This window comes from Tiliqua scincoides, chromosome 1, assembly GCF_035046505.1.
Source record: "Tiliqua scincoides isolate rTilSci1 chromosome 1, rTilSci1.hap2, whole genome shotgun sequence".
NCBI lineage: Eukaryota > Metazoa > Chordata > Lepidosauria > Squamata > Scincidae > Tiliqua > Tiliqua scincoides.
The window spans coordinates 313,043,543-313,067,159 of NC_089821.1; the positions used below are offsets into that span (position 1 = coordinate 313,043,543).

The 23,617-nt window shown below is 43.5% G+C and overlaps 1 protein-coding gene across 2 annotated transcripts; it reads left to right on the forward strand.

The window, feature by feature from the left end:
- The first annotated feature begins 135 nt into the window (after positions 1-135).
- KLHDC1 (kelch domain containing 1) lies at positions 136-22,988 on the forward strand. 2 transcript variants are annotated; one of them, XM_066612449.1, is made up of 13 exons: positions 136-269; positions 658-728; positions 2,696-2,813; positions 5,375-5,493; positions 7,023-7,101; positions 7,217-7,300; positions 7,486-7,569; positions 9,227-9,285; positions 11,568-11,680; positions 13,002-13,074; positions 16,636-16,720; positions 18,628-18,680; positions 20,565-22,988. In XM_066612449.1, the coding sequence occupies exons 1-13, from the start codon at positions 153-155 to the stop codon at positions 20,737-20,739; spliced, it is 1,230 nt and encodes a 409-aa protein (XP_066468546.1). In that variant the 5' UTR covers positions 136-152; the 3' UTR covers positions 20,740-22,988. The 2 variants fall into 2 exon arrangements, with proteins under 2 accessions (XP_066468546.1, XP_066468556.1); XM_066612459.1 differs by lacking the exon at positions 18,628-18,680 and having other exon boundaries at positions 20,565-20,657.
- Positions 22,989-23,617: the final 629 nt, after the last annotated feature.

Consider the following 23,617-nt stretch of genomic DNA (forward strand, 5'->3'; position numbering starts at 1 on the left):
AGGAGCCCTCGCGCATGCGCAGGAGCGGCGACGGCCACGCCCCCGGAGCCGGAGGGGCGTCGCGTGCGTTCTGTGTGAGAGTAGGCGCTGCCAGCTCTCGCGCATGCGCAGCAGCGGCGACCACGCCCCCGCAGCCGTAGACCGAGGCGAAGATGGCGGCTGAGGGGCGGGCCGCGTCCCCCCCGCCGGCCTTCCGCGTGGCCGAGGAGCGGAGCGGGCACTGCGCCGTGGTGGACGGGCACGTGCTCTACGTGTGGGGGGGCTACGTGGTACGGCTGAGGGCGGGGGCGCTGACACGGCCGGCGGGCGGGGGCCGAGGGAGGGCGAGGCCTGGGCGCGGCAGCCCCGCTGGAGTCCGGGGGGCCGGCTGCGCTCCCTGAGGCGGCCAGGCAGTGCCCCTCCCAGTGGCGTGCCCGAGTCCTGCTGAGCAGACCCCGCCCCTGTTGCCTGCCGAGCCTCTCGTGGGCCGGGAGGGGAGCCCTGTGGGTGACCTGTGGAACTCCCTGCCACAGGATGTGGCGGCGGCATCGCGCCTGGGTGCCTTTAAGGGAGTTGGACGACGGCAGCAGGTCGGCTCTCGGGAGCTAGAAGGCTCCTGGTGCGGGGAGGAGGCTCCAGCGCGACTAACGAAGCTTTTTGTGCCCCCCCCCCCGCCAGTCCATCGAGGAGAATGAGGTCTACCTGCCCCACGACGAGCTCTGGGTCTATGAGGTTGACAGCGGACTGTGGTAAGCTCTGATAAGGCTGTTTGGAGCTGATGTGCAGGCAGTGGTGTAGCTGGAGGGGGCGGAGCACCCAGCCTGGCAGCGAGCCTCAGCGCAGTGGACAAGTGGCCCCACCCTTGGTGCCCTTCCTGGCGGGGGGGGGGGCAAAACGGAGCCATACAGCTTTCACCCCCCTCCCCCACACGTCTCCGTTTTACCCCCAAGGGGCTGCTTGCCCACCGCGCTGAGGCTCCCTGCCAGGCTGGGTGCTCCGCCCCCCTCCAGCTACGCCACCATTTCCAGGTACTGCTCCTGTCTCCTCCCCCGAAAAATATAAGAACATTTGTTACTATTTTCCCCCTGGGGGCTGGGGTTAAGAATAGGCTCTCAGTTTGGCTGTACTTGTTATAAGAGGCGACTAAACAGCCACCTGGTTGATGGAACTCCTTAGCCTGGGAAGGTAGCTCATCTGAGAGAAGGAAAGCTCTGATCCCAAACCTCCACTGCCTTGTGGCTACATCCAGTTATGGAAAAGGCTTCAGGAGTCAACCTCCAGGCAAAATCCAGAGCCGGAGTCCCTGAGGCAGTTCATGGCTGAACACAGTCACGTTCTGGCAACTCCTGCACTGCTGCTGGAACCAACTGTATTGCCTTCTGCCTTTCCATTGGACCATTTCAGCGACGTGGAGAGGGGGGATTTGCTGCATGGGTAACAACCTATTCTCCATATCTACTTTACCCAGGCTTCGCGCACTGGAGAAGATACTCTGTTCCAGAACCACTATTCAGAGCACGATACCATAGTCTTCCGAGACTGAAGGATGCCACCATGGATATATAAGATTTTTGTATTGTATTCTTGTATTATAATCTTATGTTATTTATAAGATTATAATAACTTTTATTATTAATATAAGAACAATATTGAAGAGCCCTGCTGGATCAGGTCAAATGCCCATCTAGTCCAGCTTCCTGTATCTCCCAGCAGGCCACCAAATGCCCCAGGGAGCACATAAGGCAACAGACACAACCTGCGTCCCAGTGCCCTCTCCTGCTTCTGGCATTCTGTAAATGTAAATAAAGTTTACAGTGCACTTACTCTGATAGTGTTTCCAAAAAGGTGGTGAAGACCAGAATTTAAAAAAGAATAAAAATGTATCTTATGATCTTTTACTATGTTTTAAACAAATTAGAGACTACAGTTCTTAGGTAACAATTAGTGGCGGGTTATTTTTCAGGATCTGACCTCGAGTAAAATCAGACAAAACTAGTCAGACACCCCCATAAGTTTAACCCCCGACCCCAGGGTCATAGAAAATTCCATGATGGTTGGCTCAAAACCTGCACTCGACTTATCTGTGGGATCGACTTATAGAGTATCTGCGGTAGTTTATGTTGGGAGGTATTGTAGTAGTTATTTTACCCATTCTTTGTGAGTGTGAGATGTTTACGTACATGAATAAGATGATGTCAAAGTTAAGTCACATGCAACTAAAACTTATTCCTAGCAATCATATTTCATTTATTTGAAGTGTTGGTTACAATCCATATCCCAGTTAACTGGTCTTATTTCTATTGCCGTGTGTGAACTTAATTATGCAAAACAGGGTGAAGCGTTATAATTTCATGTTGTAGAACATGCACTGTGGAAGCTACGTAACTTCAGGCAGTTAAGAGCATGATTGCACAAGTGATTGTAATTGCCATTGCAAGCTTTGATTTTCCTTTCTTGAAGTCCTTATTGCTTGACTTAGGGCCCAATCCTATCCAACTTTTCAGCACCGGTGCAGCCACAATACAGCCCCAAGGTAAGGGGACAAATGTTTCCAAATCATAAGAATGAGTTTGTGACTGCACCCCAACATAGGAAGCAGTGCAGACCCCATTGGCACAGCAGCACCGGCACTGGAAAATTGGATAGGATTGGGTCCTAAGTTGGTCTCTATTTCTCTCCAAACATTGTGGAATTGCTTGTATTTGTTCAAATGCAGGTCGGTGCACCTCATGGAAGGGGAGTTGCCTCCTTCTATGTCTGGAAGTTGCGGGGCTTGCATTAATGGGAATCTATACATCTTTGGTGGATTTGATGACAAAGGCTACAGCAATCAGGTATTGGATTCTTTTAATTTTTTGATCTAGATAGACTTTCAGAGACTATCACAACGATCAAGAGAGCTGTGTTGTGTGCTCAAGCGCTTGAAGCTCATTGGAACTTTGACATTTCTCATGGTATAGCGGAACCTTCCCCTCCTCATAACCCAAAACTGCTTTTGAATGTTTCTTTAGTTTCCAGAATGGTTTGCTCTGTCATGTACAGTGCATATGAAGAGTGAATTTAATGACTAAAATCCTGAGACTCAATCCTATCCAGTTCTCCAGTGCAGCCATGCCAGTGGGGCGTGCGTTGCATCCTTTGGTGGGGAGGCAGTCACAGAGGCCTCCTCAAGGTAAGGGAACGTTTGTTCCCTTATCTCCAGGCTGCATTGTGGCTGCACCGGTGCTCAAAAGTTGGATAGGATTGGGGCCTTAGGCTGCTATTCAAAATTATTGTTAGTCACAGAACTGTTTGATATTAGAGGTTGTCTAGGAAGACAACCATAATATTCTTAACCAGATTCTGTAATCTTTTATGATAAATTCTCACAGGAATTCATTTCTATTAGAAGCTGTGGCCAAAGATAAAGAAAAAGATTACGCTTTTTTTTGCTTTCTTTTGTTATTTTTTTATGCGTCATTCACTCCTTTACAGAGCTCTTGAGGCAGCCCAGATAAATCAATTAAATCCATATTTGGATTTAATTGATTTAATCCAGGTCAGGAGATTGACTGATCTAGCAATGACATGTTGGCCTCTGCTGATGGAGCAGCACTTCTCTTGGAAGATCAGATTATCCAATTGAGGAGTTCCTAGGCAGTCTTCCTCTTAGATGGCCATGCCAACCTTCAGCTGGTGTGCCAATTATGTCATTTTCTGACATGGTTCAATCCCTCATGTTTTAAGTGCTTCTCTTTTGGGTTACGGTAACATGTTTTACATAAGAACAGCCCCCCTGGATCAGGCCATAGGCCCATCTAGTCCAGCTTCCTGTATCTCACAGCGGCCCACCAAATGCCCCAGGGAGCACACCAGATAACAAAAGACCTCATTCTGGCGCCCTCCCTTGCATCTGGCCTTCTGACGTAGCCCATTACTAAAATCAGGAAGTTGCGCATACACATCATGGTTTGTACCCCGTAATGGATTTTTCCTCCAGAAACGTGTCCAATCCCCTTTTAAAGGCGTCCAGGACAGATGCTGTCACCACATCCTGTGGCAAGGAGTTCCACAGACCAACCACACACTGAGTAAAGAAATATTTTCTCTTGTCTGTTCTAACTCTCCCAGTGCTCAATTTTACACAAGACTGTTTTACACAAGACTGGCCTCTAAGACCCTTTGGAAACTTCAGCTGATGCAAAATATGGCAGCTGGGGTTTGAAAAGATGATGGGCTTTGTCATCATGGTATGCTGCTGTTCTTCCAGCTACCTTAGGGCCCAATCCTATCCAAGTTTTCAGTGCTGGTGCTGCTGTGCCAATAGGATATGCACTTCATCCTGTGTTGGGGTGGGAGTCTCAGAGGCCTCCTCAAGATATGGGAACATTTGTTCCCTTATCTTCAGGCTGCATTATAGCTGCACTGGTGCTGGAAAGTTGGATAGGATTGGACTCTTAATTGTCTGTGGAGATAGTCCAAAATACTATTCCCCTGAAATCTTCAAGAGGGGGCTGTCTTGTTTGGTCCTTTGCCAAGCAAGTGTTCTTTGGTGGTGATGTGCAAGATCCTGCTCTGTGTCACCAACCTTGTGGAACTCCCTTCCACAGGAAGTGAGATTGAACCCCCTCCCCTCCTGTATTTCTGTGCCTGTTCCAGACGCATCATTTTCAACTAGCTTTTTTCTATCTCTGAAACATTTTTATGTGCTTTATTTGCTTTTTGTTTGATTTGTCACCTATAGTTTAGTGGTGGTTTTATTGTATTTTTTTTTTATGTATTGTTGCAAACTGCCTTGGACACTGTTTGAGAAAAGTGGGATATATATTTTTTTAAATAAATAAGTATAATTCAACAATAGCAGAACTCCAAAGTTGAAGTAATATCAATAGTTCAAAACTGAGAAGCAACCCAGAAATTATAAAAGGGAAGAGAAGGTATAGAAAGGTATAGAAAAAACATCAAAATGGGCACAAAAGGTTGCCATTAACCATTTTTTATTGGCAACCAGGTTTCATAGGTGCCTGCAGTGGGATTCTGTTGTAAAGCTCATGCAAGTGAGTTGGCCTTCAGTTTGTGCTTGAGTGTTGTGCCTTGCAGCTGCATTCAGCTTCATTTGGAGCCTTGGAAGCAGTTTAAAAAAATCAAAATTTGTTTTGACTGTGATTTCAGCTTGGCTGTACCTGAAAGGCAGTGTCAGATTCTAAGTGCAGTACAAAACCCCTCAATAATTATGAAATGCAGAGAGCTATTAGCAGTGAAGTGCATTTATGAGATGGAGATAAGAAGCTTTGCACTTTTCTTGCAAAATAGTAAAGGAATGATTGCTATCTTTCTAATCATCACTTTTACCAATTAGTGCTTCGTTTTACCAGAATATTGCTGTGTGTTGAAAGTATTCTGATTTCTTTTTAAGCTCTATTATGTTAATTTGCGAACAAGAAATGGAACGTACCTGTGGAAAAAAGTTACAGACTTTAAAGGTCAACCTCCTACACCACGTGACAAACTTGCCTGCTGGGTGTATAAAGACAGGTAATTGTCATGAGTGATCTCGTGAATGAGGAGGTGCATTTTCTGGTGAACAGATAAACTCTTAATTCTGAATGAATTAATGACCTTGATCAGTTTTCTTATGTTTTCCTTATGTCAGTTCCCTTGCTTATAAAACAGGTGCTATTGATGCCGCTTAAGTTGTGTGTGTGCGACATGGCAATGGTCCAGAAGGGAATTGAGTTATAGCTCCAGGGCTCCAATCCAGAGTGCTCTTACCTGAGTTTGAACAAAGTGGGACTAGCATTTGAGTAAATGTCTAGACTCTAGAGCAGCAATCTCCAATGTTTGCCAGTCTCCATGCCAGCAAAGGCTTCTCCAGCATGGATGGCTCTTAATGTTCCATGGGAGAGCCTCCACAAAGTGCCTCCATGGTTCCCCAGTCTTTGCCACGGCCAATTTAGATGCTTTACCTGCTGGGGCATCAAAAGCCAAAAGCAGCTGGACATGGCAAAGTCTGGGGGTGCACGGAAGTGCTTTGCAGAGGCTCCCCTGTGGAACAGTAAATGCCGTTTACGCAGGTGGAGTACTTACGCAGGTCGCAGAATCTGGCCCATGGACGAGAGTCTAAAGAGCCCTGACCTAGAGCAGTGATATGCAACCTTATTCATCTCCTTGCACACTGACAAGGTGCTAAAATTGTCATGGCACACCAGTTTTTTTTTGACAATTGACAAGGCAAACCTTGCTAGTGGTGATGGTGGGAGGGGCTCACCCCCCTCAATGGCCTGCTGATAAATGACCTGTCCCATGGGACACCTGCAGACTATTCATGGAACGCCAGTGTGCCATGGCGCACTGGCTGAAAATTGTTGATGCAGAGCAGCATTCTCAAAATTTGTTCCCTGCCGTACCACTTAGCATAGTCCGCCTGTTGGAAGCACCACTGGAAGTAACTGTTGATGATGTCATCACCTGTTATTTCCAGATTGGGAGGCCAGATCTGGCAAAAACCAGTAAGAGGCTTGGGATGGACAGAAGGGCTTTTTCGAGCACACAGTAAGTGTGCACTGGAGCTTCTGCCAGACCAAGCCTCCTACTTCTGCTTGTCACGTTATATTACTGGTCTCTCTGTCAGGCGGGCGGGGTCGGGGGTCCAAGGACCCCCATGGTGCGTACCATGGACACCACCTCAAGCACCACGTGTGGTATGAGTACCACTGGTTGAGAAACACTGATCTAGAGAATTGTGGTGTAAGTTGTTTTAAGATGTTGACAACAAATGACAATGTCTGGAGCAGTCATTGCCTTACAAAGATTAGATCAGGTAGAAATTCATTTTTGCTTTTTTTATCTCCCTGTTTGCAGGAGTATTCATGAGATAAACCAATATTTTTAATTGGTGCAGTAGTGATTTGCACCCGTGGAATAGTGAGTTGCGCTCTGATGTATACAAGGAGAATGAAAACGTGATTGGAGATATTAATGAGCTGTTAGAATGAGGACAGAGCTAAAAGACTCCGTAATTAGAGCTGAAATTTTCCATTAATTTGCCATTCTAATCATTTCAGGCTAATATATTTTGGTGGATATGGCTGTCGGAAACAAAATGAGCTGAGTGACGCTTTTGATGTTCATGATGCATTTTGGGTAAGGGACCTGTTAAAGTTTCAAACAAAGAGGAACGGTGTTTGAAGAAAGCTGATTGAGGCTTTTGTTCCTGTCTTATTATTTCATTTACGATTCGTATTCTTTTCCATTTGAGGAAGGACAGATATACTGGGGATGGCACAACGATGTTCATGTTTTTGATACGAGGATGCAAACTTGGTATCAGCCCTCAATTAAAGTAAGTATCATGTCTGGACCCATTACTTCTTGCAGATTTGTGCAGCCTTGTCTGCATTTTGACCCCTACATTTTAGTTATCTCCATTCAGGTATATTTGAACTGTAATGTCTCAGCTCTTTCCTTGTAATCTTGAATTGATACTCATACTGGGAATTTTTTGTGTCCTTTTCTATTGACTTGCAGCGTGGTGTTCCACCTCAACCTCGAGCAGCTCATTCATGTGCAGTCCTAGGAAATAAAGGCTTTGTTTTTGGAGGACGGGTTTTGGTTAGTGCCTCTTTAATGTTTTGTGTGTGTGTGTTTAACAACATAGGGAGAGGTGTGCCATGCTGAAAAAGAGAAATGAACATCTGGGGGGGAATAATTAAATAAGAAAACTTTCTAGAATTGTTGGGTCTCTGCTGTGTGAAAAAAGTTAGCCTATGTAGTTGTTTTATCCCCCCCCCCCTTTAATAGTGGCTGGAAGAGCATTTTTGTTGCAAAGTAGGTATTTGTTCTTCCTTGACTGAAGGAGCCAAGTGCCAAACATGTAACAAGATAGGGATGGGTGAAGACATTGTGCTCCATTGTCAGTGTCATCCCAGGCAGTTTCCATATGGACAGTATACAGTGGGTGCCTGTGGAAGTTCTTATGTGTTCGTTTATAATCATGAAATGAAAAAAATTATTTCATGCTTATCTACTGACAATATGTATATTTTAATAATTGTGAAGCGTACCCATCTGTTTATCTGAGAGCCAGGATGGTGGTTTGGGAGGTGGACTTAGACCTGGAAGATCCAAGTTTGAATCCCCCCTCAGCCACAAAGCTTCCTGGGTGACCTTGGGCCAGTCACTTTCTCTCAGCCTCACCTACCTCACAGGGTTGTTGTGAGGACAACAGGAGAGGAGCAGCTGTGTACACTGCCCTGAGCTCTTTGGAGGAAGGGCAGTATAAAAATGTGAAAAATAAAAATAAAGAATAGTTGAACTTCCTTTGTGCCTGTGAAAGTTTTACACAAAAATATACACAACTCTCATCACAGTTGTGTGAGTTGTGCTTTGGCGTGGGCCATTTTTTGATTCTAGATACTATGAATATTCAAAAAAAACCTGGTTGTCAGTGACCTAAGTGCTAAAAAATCAAAAATAAAAAGCGTATCCTACATAACAAGATTGGTACCCAGGTCTTTCCATGTTTCTCAAAATGTAAGTGTCCTTAATAGATTAGTCAAGTTGCTGTAGTATTTTATGTAAGAATAATAATTAAGAACTTGACTCCTCCCAGTGCGAATGCAACCAGCACATATGGAGGGATGGGCATCTCTCCTTCCCTCCTTTCTTTAGGTCACATTTGTTTTCCATACAGCCTTCCTTCTAGCTTGGAATTTACTAGAAAACGTGGTTTGGCTGGGTCATGGGTTGGAGAGAGAAGGGTGGATGGTGAAACACTCAAACCTTTCCTTTGAAGATTGGTTACTATGTACAATGCTAAAGACAAAGAATGAATGAGGAGAGCTCTCTACATATGCACAGCTGTGCTTCCCCTCCTCCGATAATACTCATTAATACAAAACATTTAAACCTATACTTTTCACTCTTATCAGTCATGTTTCCAAATGGATGGACTTGGTTTAAATTTTGCTTATTTCATCCTAGGTTGCAAGATGTGCATGAATAATATGCAGTACCTTGAGGTAGCACATTCTGATGATATACACCAAAATACTCCATCTGCGTGAAGACAGATCTATATGAACTCCCTCTCTCCTTTTTAAATAAATCTCCAATAAGCACGGTCTCCCTTGAAATATTCTGAGAAGTTTTCTTCTTTGGAGAATTCTGATACTGTTGTGCGGAACAAAGGATTCTGCTTTCTTTTAAAATATTTCAGGAAGACTGATTGTGATATTTACATATTTTTTTCTTTTTTATATTTTACCAGCAAACAAGGATGAATGATTTACATTCTCTGAACTTGGATACCTGGAGTTGGTCCGGAAAGTATGTTTTCCCCCTCATCGTTTTCTATTATTCATAACAGATCTAGTTTAATGTAGTTGTACTTCAGTCCTAAATATTTGCACAGTTGTTTCTCCCCCCTTGTTAAATTGGTTTGTGAATAAGAATGATCTGGGCTAGATATACAGGAGTGGAGACGTGGTGTAATAATGGGTGATAAGGATTACCAGTATAGCTGAGAGCTAATTTTCATACAGAAAGCATGAAAATCTCTGTTAGAAGTCTCTTTGAATTTCCTTGTATGTTGCTGTTCAGCTGAGTACTCTGACTAGAAAAAGTGAGAGTAATTATTGAGGAAGTTATAATTTTTTATTTCTGTATTTTGAAAGATCAAACTCTTCTTTGGCCCTCTTGTCTTGTCTGAAAGATTTCAGTTGCGACTGAGCATTTTTGACTAACTCTTTTATGACTAATTATGACTTATTATTTTGTGACTAACTATTGCTAAAATATTAGTAACACAGTGCTGGTTCAGCCCATGCTGTATTCTGCACTGGGAAGGAACAGGCTGGAGGTTATTTCAGGGTAAGGGGACATTTGTTCCCTTATCCTGGGTATATCTGCAGTTTGCGCATTGGGGCTACTTGGACTTGGACTTGTACCAGCGAAATCGCTCGTGCAACTCCAAGCAGCCTCGTATCGGGCTTCCAAGCCTGAAAGGGGGAATAAGATTTGGCATGCACCAGAGCCACCAATCCCACCCCCTTCTGGGCCCGATCTGTCCTCATCTTCACCCGCCCCTGCGCCTCTCATTGTGGCCTTACCTGTTCCGTTGTGCACTCCTTATGACTGCAGCGCTAGTGGAATGGCACAGGCCTTCCCACTAACACTGCTTACTTACCAAGTGTTGTAGCATGGTTTACATGCCAAATCTAGTTTGCATGTTTGCAACATTTTTTGTTTGCAAAAAATCTAGTTTGCATGTTTGCAACATCCTAGTCCGGTGCAGCAGTTGCTGCACTAGTGTTTGTTGCAAATATATTGCTACGTAAATGACATAACACTTAACTATCCAACAATTAAATGCGAACAATTCAGATATATGACCTAAGATCCCATACAAGTACGATGGATAAATTGATAGAATATATTCATTTACAAGATTGCAGAACTCATCATAACATGTTCGAAAGGCTTTGAGCTCTATTTATTATCTATATGAGTTAACATTTTAAGATCAACATTGCCATATAAATACAATCGTGCGCCAGTTAACGACAGGGATTGGGACCACTATCCGCATCGTCAAGTGGCACTTGACACAATCTGAACCCTCTGCAGGAACAGGGATGCTCCCCTCCCCTCTGGAGGGTTGTCTGAGCCTCCCAGAGACAGCACGTGCCCGAGTACTGCCTCTGTGAGGCTCAGACTGAGGAAAATTGCTGCTCTCGCGTGACTTCTGATTTCACAGTGGAAGCTGGAAATTGCACAAGATTTCCCTCAGTCTGAGCCTTGCAGAGCTGCCCTAGCATTCAGAGGGTAGGGGTGTGTGCCCCTGATGACCATGTGACCACGTGTGGTCGTCGCATATGTGATCCCAGTGTAAGCCAGTAAGTTGCTGAGCGGTGCACACCTGTAATTTTCACTGCTGCCCTAAATTTATTTGAATGGCTAATGTAATTGTTATTCAGTTCCTATATTTGTTCATATTCTGTACGTTTTCATAGTAAGAATTATAAAAGAATCTCCTTAGTGTAAGTTTATTAGTTGTTGTCTCTAGACAAGTTATGTTTGATTAAATGTTATACTGATATTGCTAGGCTTTGTGACCTGCTGCATTTATTGTGTCTTTAGTATATGTACAAAAGTTCTGAGAGGCACACCTGCTACTTAGAGAGAATAGGGTAACCTCCCCTTGCCGGTATTGGGGAGTGTCTCCATTACGAGCCAACTTCCCATCTTTCTTTAAGTGAGTTTTGGACAGTGGAGAGAATGCTTTGGTAAATGAAGCAGATTTGGGATCGATGTTCATAGATTGCAAACCACAAGTTTGGGAGAAGTCAGGGGTTGCTGCTAACATGAGAGGCAGGGCTTGCAACCACTTTGGACTGCAGGTTAGAAGCAGGTGACAGCCACCGGGCCTTTGGTCTAGTCAGGTTGCTATCTGAGATGTGAGACATGAGATTCAGTGTAACAAGCCATCACTTCATGTGATGCCAGAAAATCTGCCAGAAAATGGCCATCTTCCATGAATGTGCTCTCTTCTTAACCCCAGAATAGTTTTGTTTGCTTCTTGATAAACTTTTGATTGCTTTTCTTCTTAGAATTCATATAACTGGAGAAATACCAAGAGACAGATCTTGGCACACTTTGACTCCGATTACAGAAGATAAACTGTTCTTGTTTGGCGGCCTGAGTTCAGACAATGCACCTCTAAGTAAGTAGTATTTTTCCCCTTAAAACTTATTGAGTCTGCCGTGCAGATAGGAGCACAAGGTAGAACCACTTGATTAGTGAGATTAATGAACTGGAATGATTACTTATATTAATATTTGTTTCCCTGTTAGTTGATCAAATGACAGCAAAGGAAATATTTTGGATTCAGATCTCTTAAAGAACTTGTCACTGTCCTGAGCGCCACCCTTCACCAAATTTGATGAAAAAATAAACTTAAAAGATTAGTCCATTTCAGTTTTTATCCACCCTAGCAGATAATTCACCCTCTGGTCTGCTGTCCTATTGATAGTGGTTTCAGCAGACAAAAAGAGAGGCAGTAATAAATGGAAGTGAAGACACCAGTTGCCTTCCTGTGCTGCACATGTGCTCAGGCCACAATCTGAGTTTTCTCAGCCCCAGAATGCCCCTCTCCTGTTCTTCTGTCAGGCTCCCCTTTGTTGGCTTTTAAAAAGAACCTGAAAACACTACTCTTTTCTGATTACCATCTCTGAATGTGATATGGATGCTGCCCTTATGTTTGGTTTTTTTTTACTGATTTTTTGATTCCTTATGGTTTTATATTTGTATTTGTTAGCTATTTGGGATATTTTAAATATTTTAAATGCATGAAGTGAGTAATATTTTTCCTGAAGCTCTTTGAAGGGAAACTTGAAGGGGGGAACCTAGAACAGAGGTTCCCAAACAGGGGTGTCATGGCACTCCAGCCAGGGAAGCTCTGTTGTTGCCCCTTAAGGGATGAGGTGACAGCAACGGCGGTGATGCAGTCACCATGATCGTGCCACCACTGGGGAGGAAAGGGTTTTTTTCAACTTACCTGGAGGTTGCTATGGCTCTCCATAGGCTCCAGGATGCCCTCACCTCCCTCTGCAGGCCTCCCTGTAACTCCAAACAGCTGTAAAATGCTTTTTAAAAAACTATTTCCAGTTTTCATCACAAAACAGAATTTTACAGCAGTTTGAAGAAGTGGGGGTCCTTCAGAGGGGGTCACAGGCTCCCCATACCAATCAGCAGCACAGTTGTGATTGCTTTGCTGACCCCTCCCCCATAAACACTTTATCACTTCCCCAACTTTCTGTTGGAGTTGGGGAACCACTGCCCTAAAAAGTCCCTTTGGGCTGACACAAGCCCCCTTGTGTGGTCCTATGTTTTGGTCTTGACCATAGCTGCTTTTTTTTTTCTTTTTTTTAATATTAGATATAACTTATTTCATGTTCAACATTATATATTAAATGGTCATTTGTTATCACATTTTTTAAAAATGAAATAACCAACATTAATCCATGTGTCTTTTTCATTCTTAGGTGATGGCTGGATTTATGGAGTTGCAGCCAACGAATGGCAACAACTTACATACTTACCGAAAAATAGTCCAAGGTATAATAAGCTAGTCAGTGCTTGTTTAAATTGAGGAAAGTCTGCTTAGAGTGTTAGGTGATGTTACGCATCAGAGCAAAGGCACTTCCTGTGCTGAAAGACACTTCCACTTGAGGTCTTCACTTCCTACCGAATCCCCCAGCTGAGCTGCAGCGTTCCTACTTCTGCCATTTCAAATGCCATGTCAAAGGGTCTCCTGACTGTCAGGAGCAGCTTTTGGGGGAGTGCAGGTGTCCTTAACTAGAAAGAGGAGACAGGACGGTCTAGTCAAGTGAGTGGAAGAACACCCACGGTTCATGGGACCCAACAAATTTTCTTTTTAAAGAAGAAATACAGACATTTTTTAAGCTTCTGTTTTTAACCTTTAGTAAACTTCAGTAGTATGCTTTTAATGTTTTCCAAGTGATAACAATAGTAAAGCATCAGTATCAGTAATTATGAAGGATTTTTAAATGTGGTCAGTTGCCATTAACCTGACTGATTAGATGATCACATACTAATCATATCCAGGGCAGTATCTTAGTTATTCTTGCCTCAGATTGAGGAGGGCAGCTGGATTAGGGAATGGCCACTCCCCTGGGGCCACATGGCATCTGGAGTAGGGCAGGCTTTCTATCTTGTTTCTCAAATGACTCTGTTTCAATCAAATGTATGTGTAAGGCAGATTAGTGTGGTAGGGGTTTCCATCAAGCTTTGACTGTTTTTTTTGCAAAAGGCCTGCATGTTGGACTTTAGGGGTATGGGCCCTTTTCAAATGTCATATCAAGGTGCTGTTGCACGATTCAATGAAGCTAAAGCTGACCGTTGGCTCAAACTGGAGTTTGCAAACCTGCTTCTACCCATGGGTGCAATGTTAGTTGTTCCAGTGTAACACTCCTTGGGTAGCACTAAAAGACAAGGCAGGGGGAGTTTAAGTGTGCAAATTAAGATAGTGGCAGTGAGGAGAGGGTGCTTGTCTGCAGAACACTCCAGTCTCTTAACCTTGGTAAGTATTGTGCCTGTATGATATTTAGAGCCCAGTCCTATCCAACATTCCAGCGCTAATGCAGCCGTAGTGCAGACCCAAGATAAGGGAACAAACTTTCCCTTACCTCTAGAGCAGGGGTGCCCGGACCCCGGGCCTGGGGCCACTTGCGGACCTCGAGGCCTCTCAGTGCGGCCCTTGGGGAGACCCCAGTCTCCAATGAGCCTCTGGCCCTCCGGAGATTTGTTGGAGCCCACACTGGCCTGACGCAACTGCTCTCAGCATGAGGGCGACTGCTTGACCTCTCACGTGAGCTGTGGGATGAGGGCTCCTTCCACTGCTTGTTGTTTCATGTCTGTAATGCAGTAGTGGCAGCAAAGGAAAGGCCAGCCTTGCTTTGTGCAAGGCCTTTTATAGGCCTTGAGCTATTGCAAGACCATCATCCAATAATATAAGTTCATCTTTAATATATTCATTTATGTAAATCTATGTAAATTTATTCAAATTTTTAAATGCAAATTAATTCTTTTTTTTGCCTGGCCCCCGACACAGTGTCAGAGAGATGATGTGGCCCTCCTGCCAAAAACTTTGGACACCCCTGCTCTAGAACATCTGTGAGTCTCCCCCCCCCCCCCGAATGCAGCATGTGCCCTGTTGGCTCAGCTGCACCAGTGCTAGTAGGTTGGATAGAAATGGGCCCTTCGTGATTCTGTGTCTTGTAACATGGTCTTGGGTGTCACTCCTGCCATAGCACGGCCTCCTTCAAGAAAATAATTAATCCTTTCCACCTTGCTGGCCGGCCATTATTGACAGTTGCATTTAATGGATTGTAGAATAACTCAAGAGTGTTTGAATTATAACAGTTACTCTTATTCTAGATGGAAAGTCTGTTTAAAAAGATGATGTTAATTTAGTTGATTTATGATGCAAATAACATGCTTTATTAGAATGTCTAGGTGCTAAGTTAGAGCAGCTCTGAGAGGACATAAACTCTATCAGTCTGTAGAAAAAAAGCCTCAGGTTTCAAGCTAGGATGTCCAGAGAGTCAAGGCAGGAAAGGCTTTCCAGTGTTCTGCGATGATCCAGTCCAGGCCAGAATTTTCCTAATGCAGATAAGACAGAGGCAGAGCTATCAACAGGTACGAGGAAGAGAACAGGTGGGATAGAGTTTAGTGTAAGGAGAACAGTGAATAATTGCTGGAATGAATGAAGTAAGAAGTGCTTATCAGGTCTGAGTCAACTTGTGCATATTTTTGCAGTAGTTAAATAAACAAAGGGGATACATTTTGCAATCTGGTTGACCTTAGTGAATTACACTTGGTCAGTTAATTCTAAAAAGAAAACTGGGTTCACTGCCATAAAGTGCTAACGTGAATTATTGGTACAAATTACATAAATTGGTTATATTTTCAGCTGTTATATCTGTGCATACCCATTTGTTTATTTTGCACTAGCACTTGTAGAAAACCCCCCTGATCATGATTTAGCCCCCCTTAAGCTTGATTTTGGAAATGGTTAATATCCAGAAAAACATCAATCCTTTGATGATACAAAGGAGAACAAAGGGCCCCATTTTCATTTATCCCAACCATGTGTCTGGGGGAGGGGGCTGGCAAAAGGGGCATTCTAGCTCGCTGTGGATTTGTGAAAAACTAGTGTTTTTTAAGCAAAACTGTCAAATTCTTTTTTTGCACATTCTTTTACAAGGGTGCTTTAGGGAATACTGTTAATACAGATTGATTCCATTTAACAGCAGGTTCCTGCTGTGATTTCCTTTCCGTAGTGCACAGGGAGGAAGGGGAGGGAACATCCTTGCCCAGACAGTTTACCCTGTTTTCAGTTCAGCACTGTAGAACCAGGTGTGCCAAGAAGCTGCTCCTGGCTTCTGCCTTGAGTGGTTTTGAACAAAGTTCCTCATCTTTCTGAAACCAAAGCACCTTTCAGTGAAAGCAGTTTTTAAATTTCCTGAAACGTGTGAGTGTGCTTGCTAATTGGATTCCCATGCCAGCCAGTCTCGTACTATAGTAACTGTCTGCTGGTCCATTATTGTGAATCACTTATAATACAAGAGCATTAAGAAATGTTGGGACCATTAGAGCAGCCCATTCTTAACACGGCAGCCATTTTGAATGGTGCTTTTTCACTAGTTCTCTCACAGTAGAACAGTTTTGATGGCTTTCCTTGTGTTTTACATTTATCTTGCTGGTCCACGGTTAAGAATCATAGGCATCATGTTAAGAATTGGAACATACCCACTACTAAATGTTGATTTGGGCATAAAAGAAAAGCTGGTCTGTTCTTGGTAAGTGGTAAAAAGGCTGGCAAAATTCCAAGCTCTTAGTTTACTGCTAGTGATTCAAAACATTCTTAAGATGGCTGGGTCTGTCTGAGTGTGCTGGCTGCCTTGTTCATGTGCAGAGACATTCTGTTCAAGTAATGCATCTGCTGTGAACATCCATGTCCCACAACATGGCTGTAGTAGACATTTCTGTGCACTAGAACCTGATGAAAACTATCAAATACTAGAAAGTGGAGACTTGTATTGTTTGAAGCCTATCATTATTTGGGAACTCATTCTCGCTGCAATGTTTTGTTAGGTTATGGCATACGGCCTGTCTCGGTAAGGAAGGTGAAGTGATGGTCTTTGGAGGGAGCAAAGATGATTTACACTTCATGGACACGGTTAGTGAATTTAGTATATTTTAAATTACATTATTTGTAATGACAAATCTTGTTAAATTAAATTGTACATTATATTTGATTTTATGATAGAAGTTAAGTAAATAAATCTGAACAGCTGGGGGTAATTACTGATACTAATTGCCTACATAAAACATTCAGAGAAATTACTTCATTCCTTTATTTGTATCCAGCTTTTTTCCTCCTGCAAGGAAAATGTTCAAGGTGATTCACAACAAGTTTATTTATAGAGTAATGCCCTTCCTTTTGATCAAAATTGAGAAAACAAACCAGGAGCCCCCACAACCTCTGGCCAACAGCTGTACTTACTTTTCCGGTACTGAGGCAATTGGCAGTTGGGCCAAATTCTTTTCAGGCAGGGAGAGGAAGGAGATTCCCTGTAGCAGCTCCATTCTCTGGTCAGTGGTGAGGGCCATGATGTTCATCCTGTAATGCAACGGGTGCAGGCTCCCAGGAGCCCTAAGTTTTGTTATGTATTTTGCACACTGCCTTAATTTTTAATCAGACAGCGATTTTCAGTCTTTTTCATCTCACGGCACACTGAGAAGGGCACTAAAATCATCAAGGCACACAATAAGGTTTTTGACAATTGACAAGGTACACCTTGCTACCAGTGGAGGGTTCAAATTCCCCATTTGCCTTACTGATAAATGACCTTCCCCCAAATTCCTGTGGCACACCTATGGACCACTCATGGCACACCAGTGTGCCATGGCACAGTGGTTGAAAATGGCTGGACTATTGACTCAGACATACCCTCCCCTCAATCTCGTCTTGTGTCTTTTTGGTGCCAGGTGAAGATATTTTTTGTTGTCTGAACTGATCTTTTTCTGTTTTGCTTTATAGTTAACATAATTTTAATAATTTGTCTTTTTTGCGGTTGTCTTTGTTCTTGTGACAATTCAGCATGCCCTGGGAGCTGTCCTGGGAGCAGAAATACCATGATTTTGAAATAAATACACATATGCATTTGGCTGCACAGACACATTTTGGAGATTCAGCCAATTGTGCTTTCCAACACATTCAACAAAATACATGCAGGTGTGATCATCATGCACAACTATCTATGTACAGCTTTCATGCTTTTCTTACACTAGAGCACTTTCTGTGTAAAAAAGCATGATGTGCAATGTGGTGAAGCATATTTGGGCCCAGTCCTATCCAACTTTCCATCACTGATGCAGGTGTGCCAACAGGGCATGCATTGCATCCTGTGATGGGGGAGTGGTCGTGGAGGACCCCTCAAGGGTGAGGGAATGTTTGTTCCCTCACCTCAGACCTGCATTGTGGCTGCATTGGCACAGGAAAATTGGATAGGATTGTGCCCTTTGCTGCTTCTTAGAGTTTCTCTCTTTTGATGGTGAGGGAAAGGGTTTTTTTGAAGGTGCTCAAGTATCAGTTCCTTTCCCAGTGAAGTTCCACAATCTCTTGCTTTGACTTTTTAAAGTGGGCAACTCAAAATTTAAAAGTAAAATTTAAATACTTTACTTTTAATTGTACGTGTTCTTAATTTGCTTGTATACGAACCACCTAGGAAGACATTTCTGCAGAACATTCTCACTGTCTTTTGACAAAATACCACTGGTCTCAGTACAGTGTGGGTGATGCATGTGTGGACCCCCACTAGTTGTCTGTCTCCTTCTGAGTCAGGCACTGCACTGAATAAGTGGTTGGTCTCACGTTGTGAGCAAGATGGGGAGCTTGACTGCAGACCTGGTCCCCTGACACTGTCCAGGCAAGAAGATGTCAACCATCTGGTGAGCGACTGACTGGCATGATGTTGGGTTGGGATGGTGCGTCTTGTACTATCAGTTGATTGTAAAAGCAGAACCTTTCCGCTACCAATGCATCTTGGTCAACGTATACTTTTTTGTTTTGTTCTTACTTAGGGCCATTGTAGTGATTTATTGATTTTTCAAACACAGCCATATTCGCTTCTCAGGTGAGTTGAGAAAATGCCACACATTTTGACAGACCTCTGATCTCTCCGACCCACCATCTTGCACAGCACACAGTTGTCAGTAGCACAGTATTCCAACATATGAGGTGCACCTGGTGTAGCCCAGCAGCACCAGTGTACCTGCAGCTGCTGTCGTGTTCACTGTATCAGGCAATGCTTTTTGCACACTGCAGTGATTTCCTGTTGTATGCAGCACTTTCCCCAATGTAAAGAGTCAGTGGGGAGGCGGCTAAAGCACCTCCAACCCTGCTCAGTGTTAGTTCATGCTGACTGGGTGCATTTGTGTCTCCAAAACTCAATGGGCTATAGATGTTAGCATCCTTCAGTCTCAGAAGACTGTGGTATTGCGCTCTGAATGGTGGTTCTGGAACAGTGCCCTCTCCAGTGCGCAAAGCCTGGGTAGAGTAGATATGGAGGATAGGCTGTTACCCATGCAGCAAATCCCCCCTCTCCACGTCGCTGAAATGGTCCAATGGAAAGGCAGAGGCCAATACGGTTGGTTCCAGCGGTGTCGTAGGAGTTGCCAGAACGTGACTGTGTTGAGCCATGAACTGCCTCAGGGACTCTGGCTCCGGATTTTGCCTCGAGGTTGTCTCCTGAAGCCATTCCCATAACTGGATATAGCCACAAGGCAGTGGAGGTTTGGGATCAGAGTTTTTCTTCTCTCAGATGAGCTGCCTTCCCAGGCTAACGAGTCCCATCTACCTGGTGGCTGTTTAGTTGCCTCGTACGACAAGTACAGCCAAACTGAGGGCCTATTCTTATCCCCGGCCCCCAGGGGTAGGGCTATTGATAGACCAGAGTGTACCTTAAAACTATTTACAAGGCATACTAAAATTTGGATGCTGCTTTGCAGCCTGTAAGACACCCCTCCCAGAGCCTTAACTGATGAACTGGGGTGGGAGAGAACAATCAGATACCCTGGAGCCAAACTGTTTAGACCTCTTAAGGCTGTGATCACATTTCCATGTTTTTGGAAATGAAAATGGGAGCCAGTATATAGGAGTAATGCAGTCCATGTGCTATATAAAACTGTTTATACCTTTTTTCATCAACAACAACAGAAATACACAGAGCAGTTTATATGGGAAAAGGAAATGCAAAGGTGGTTCTCTGTCCCATAAACAAGAGGAGATACCAGCCAACTACCACTGGAAGTGATTATCTGCTGGGCTAAATAGGGACAGTTGCTTTGCTCCTGCTAAATATCAGAAAACTACCATTTTAAAAGGTGGCTCTTAGCCCAGCTAGCTGGCATGTACAGTTGTGCGTTCCCGCACCCCTGTGGTCAAGCTATACTAAACAAAACCTCCAAAGCCGAGGGGAGCTGGTTTCCTCTCCGGCCACTCATTGTCTCTGTGAGGCTCACAATGGCCTTTACAGCGAAAAAGACGTGACTTCTGGTTTCCTGGAAGTGACTTTTTTTGCCTTACTAGGCACTGAACGCCTTATAAGGCAAAAAAACCCAAAAACACCACTTATGGTTTCCCCCAGGAAACCAGAAGCCACGTCTTTTTGACCGTAATGGCCATTCTGAGCCCCTGGAGGTGAGGGGAGCACAGCTGCCCTCTGCTTGGGGACAAGGGGACCAGCAATGGCCGTCACATACGCGGTCAGAACTTCACTAAGTATTTAATCTCAGTAGTCCTTACAACAGCCTTATAAGGTAGGACATCATGCAGATGAGGCATGATGCACAATGACAGCGCCTAATATCTGTTAGGCAGTGTCTAGCCTAATGTCACCTGCTGAGTTGATTGATGATGTGAGAGTAAGACTGGGTATTGCAAATGGTTGAATATCGGCATGCTTGCATTGCTGAAATTATTTACTCCTATACACATTTATCTGGTTTATTTCTTTCAGGCTGGCCCTTGACTGCATCGGCAAGAATGCAATCCTTTTAGAAAACCAGATATCCTGGTTGCCTTCTAAACTTCTGGAGCAAGTTTTGGATAAAATAACCTTTTGGGCCGCAGTTAAGTATCGCCAAGGAAAAAAAGCTGAAGTAGAAGGGCAGGAACAGATCAATTTCTCCTAGTACCTGTTCCATGTGGATATATAATGTACAGAATAGACTGTTATTTGAGGTCATTTATAAATGTTACGGTCAGCTGTTAAATGGACTGCATTTCTAAGGTTGGATCAGACCTGGAGACCCAGAATTTTTTTCCAGTTCCTTGATTCACAATAAGCAGTTGCAGTTGTGTTATCCTTGTGCTAAAAACTCTTAAAGAGTTCTGAAGGTTAATACTGAATTTCTTTAGGCTTTCTAAGCCAGTTCATAAAGGTATGTCCCATTTGATAAAATTATTATTATTATTATTAAAGCTAAAAATGTGAATAATACACCTGAAGTTCAATGGCCAAATTGCTATGTGTTGCCCACTGTTGCCAATACCTGAAAAGGGAAGTTCCCTTAACAAGCACCGCACCATCCAAGGCTCAGTTGAACGTATTGTGGTTCATGTTTTGACATCACTCTGCAAAATCTTTTTCAAGTTCTCTCCCTTTTAAGATTTGCACTGTTATACATGTCTTTACTGCGCAAACTCTGAACATTTGAACTAAAACGTTGTGCAGTAATTCATCAGTTTTCCAATGCACTTTGGATATGTAAAATTTGTATTTAACTGTTGAAAATATTTATTTATTGTAAAAAGTATTTATAGAAGTATTTTCATACCTGTTTCAAGTGATTAGTTAATAAGGAACCTGTCCTTAATGTTTGCTGTGCGTTTGAATAGAATCCTACTGGATAAAAAGTGTTTACTGACTTGCCATTGTGAGCAAAAGTCCTGAAGAAGCTTATTTTGTTTTTACCTGAAGTGCTGTATTGAATAGCCTTGAGGTTGCCTGCAGTAACAATGGAGCACACATGTGGTCTTTGCAGGATTGAATTCTTATTACAAAACCTAGGAAATGAGGAAAGGGCTATGTGCTGTGCAATAGTCTTTTGATATCACAGCTAAGCCATACTTGTTCCTTTTTCCTTCCCTTTAAGAAGACTTTTGATAGTTGTGTTGAAGAAGAGGCAACATAAATTCTTTGTATACATTCTCTGCCTCTTTTTCATCTGAAATGCGAGGTAAAACTGGGGATGTGGATTTAAAAAAAAGACCAATGAACCTTATCAGACAAGGGCTGTCTGACAGTTATCTGACATGACTAAATTTTTTTTATCTTGCAACAGTTCAGATACCTTAAGTATTTGAACAGATACAGGCAGTTTTAGTGACGCTTTTAACATGTAAGGGTCATTGTTTTCTTGGGACAGTGTCATATGATAGTGTAAAGGACATGATGCCCCCACAGTGACACACTCTTACCCAGACCTAATAAACTGGTTCCCCCATGTTAATGAGCAGCTCTGGTGGTATGACTGGGTGGGGCAAGTACTTCTCTTTGCCTGGCACACTTGCAAGTTAGTGTTGCAATCTGTATATCTCCTCTCCTGAACATCTCCTGTGCCTTTAACAGCTGTATGCTAAGCTGTTACACCTCCTGCATTGCTGCTGGTCACTCAGTTAAGAGAGACAGAGAAGGCCTGCTGGAAGAAAAGTTGGTAGTTGTAGCACCGGTCCTTATGGGTTAAAGTGCTTTATTCCAATCACTGGGACTGACTTCACCAGACCATAATGTTGACCTTCAGTTCCAGACGTTTAAAAATATATATTTGGCATTCTAATATGTGTTTCTGTCGCTTGTGCATGCACAGATTATTCAAAAGTGTCCTGATGCTGGCTGACATTAACACAAAGCTTTCGGTTTGCAGGCTAGAAATAGCTTTGGAACGGTCACCTGCATGTGTGCTGTTAGAGAAAGCTCCTTGTCTTGTAGTCTGCATGAGAGGGTTCAGATCCCTGAACTGTGTTTGTTGGGACTCCTGCATATTTTAAATCTCACAGGTGTGCCCCTACAAATGACTCCTGTGACTTTCAGCTCAATCTTGTCTAAATCCCTGCCTGTTGATGCAGCTGTGTCAATAGAGTGTATGCTGCATCCAGTGGTTGGGAGCACTGGAGATCTCAGGTATGGGAACTTTTGTTTCCTTATCATAAGTCTCTTATATCCCAGTGGGTCTTCTTAGACCTGCTGGTGCACAACCAAGGACAGAGGGAATGGGGGAAGAAATGCTACTGGTAACTTCTCTCCCTCCTCATTCCATCTCCCACTGCCCACCCTTTCTAACTTGCCACCACTGCTGATGGGAGGCCTGCACATGCAGCTGCCAAACATATGTGCTGACAGCTCATCATGTGTGAGCGTTTGCAATGGCACTTCCATTAGTTAAGAGCCTAGTTAAGATTGGGCTGTAAGAGTGTAATTCACAGGGAATGATGTTCTTCTCTGCAAGCTGACTGAAAATTAATGGGAGCTATGGCTGATCACAGTAATGCCCTTGCATTTATCTGACTTATTCCAAGGGTCTCTGCATAACTTTCCAGTGACTTGTACTGGAAATACTTAGATACCCTGATACTGATCTTAGTGGAATCACTACATAACCTGGTTAGGGGTGGCAGTAATTCTGTTGGTTTCTTGTGAAATAGCATCTTCTAAGTAACAATGATGAGACTTAAAATGCAGCCCTAGGGCAAAATCCTGGCAAGGTCAAACTCAGGGCAATGCAGCCAGAGTTCTGGTAGCAGCATCTGTGATGATTCCACATCTGAGCTGGATAATGGAGAAAGATCCATAAAATGTTTCATACTAAAAGTCTCATCAGAATCAGTTTTGAGTGAAAGTGCCTTGCTCACTTTGTTCTCATTCACGTTCTAAAATTCCTACAGGCAGCTACATGAATTTTTCTGTCTTGCAACATGTAATTAAAATGTTCAGTTCTTCTAATTGTGTCTTGTGTAAATTGTACAAATAGTATTGGCAACCTTCAGTCTCGAAAGACTATGGTATCGCGC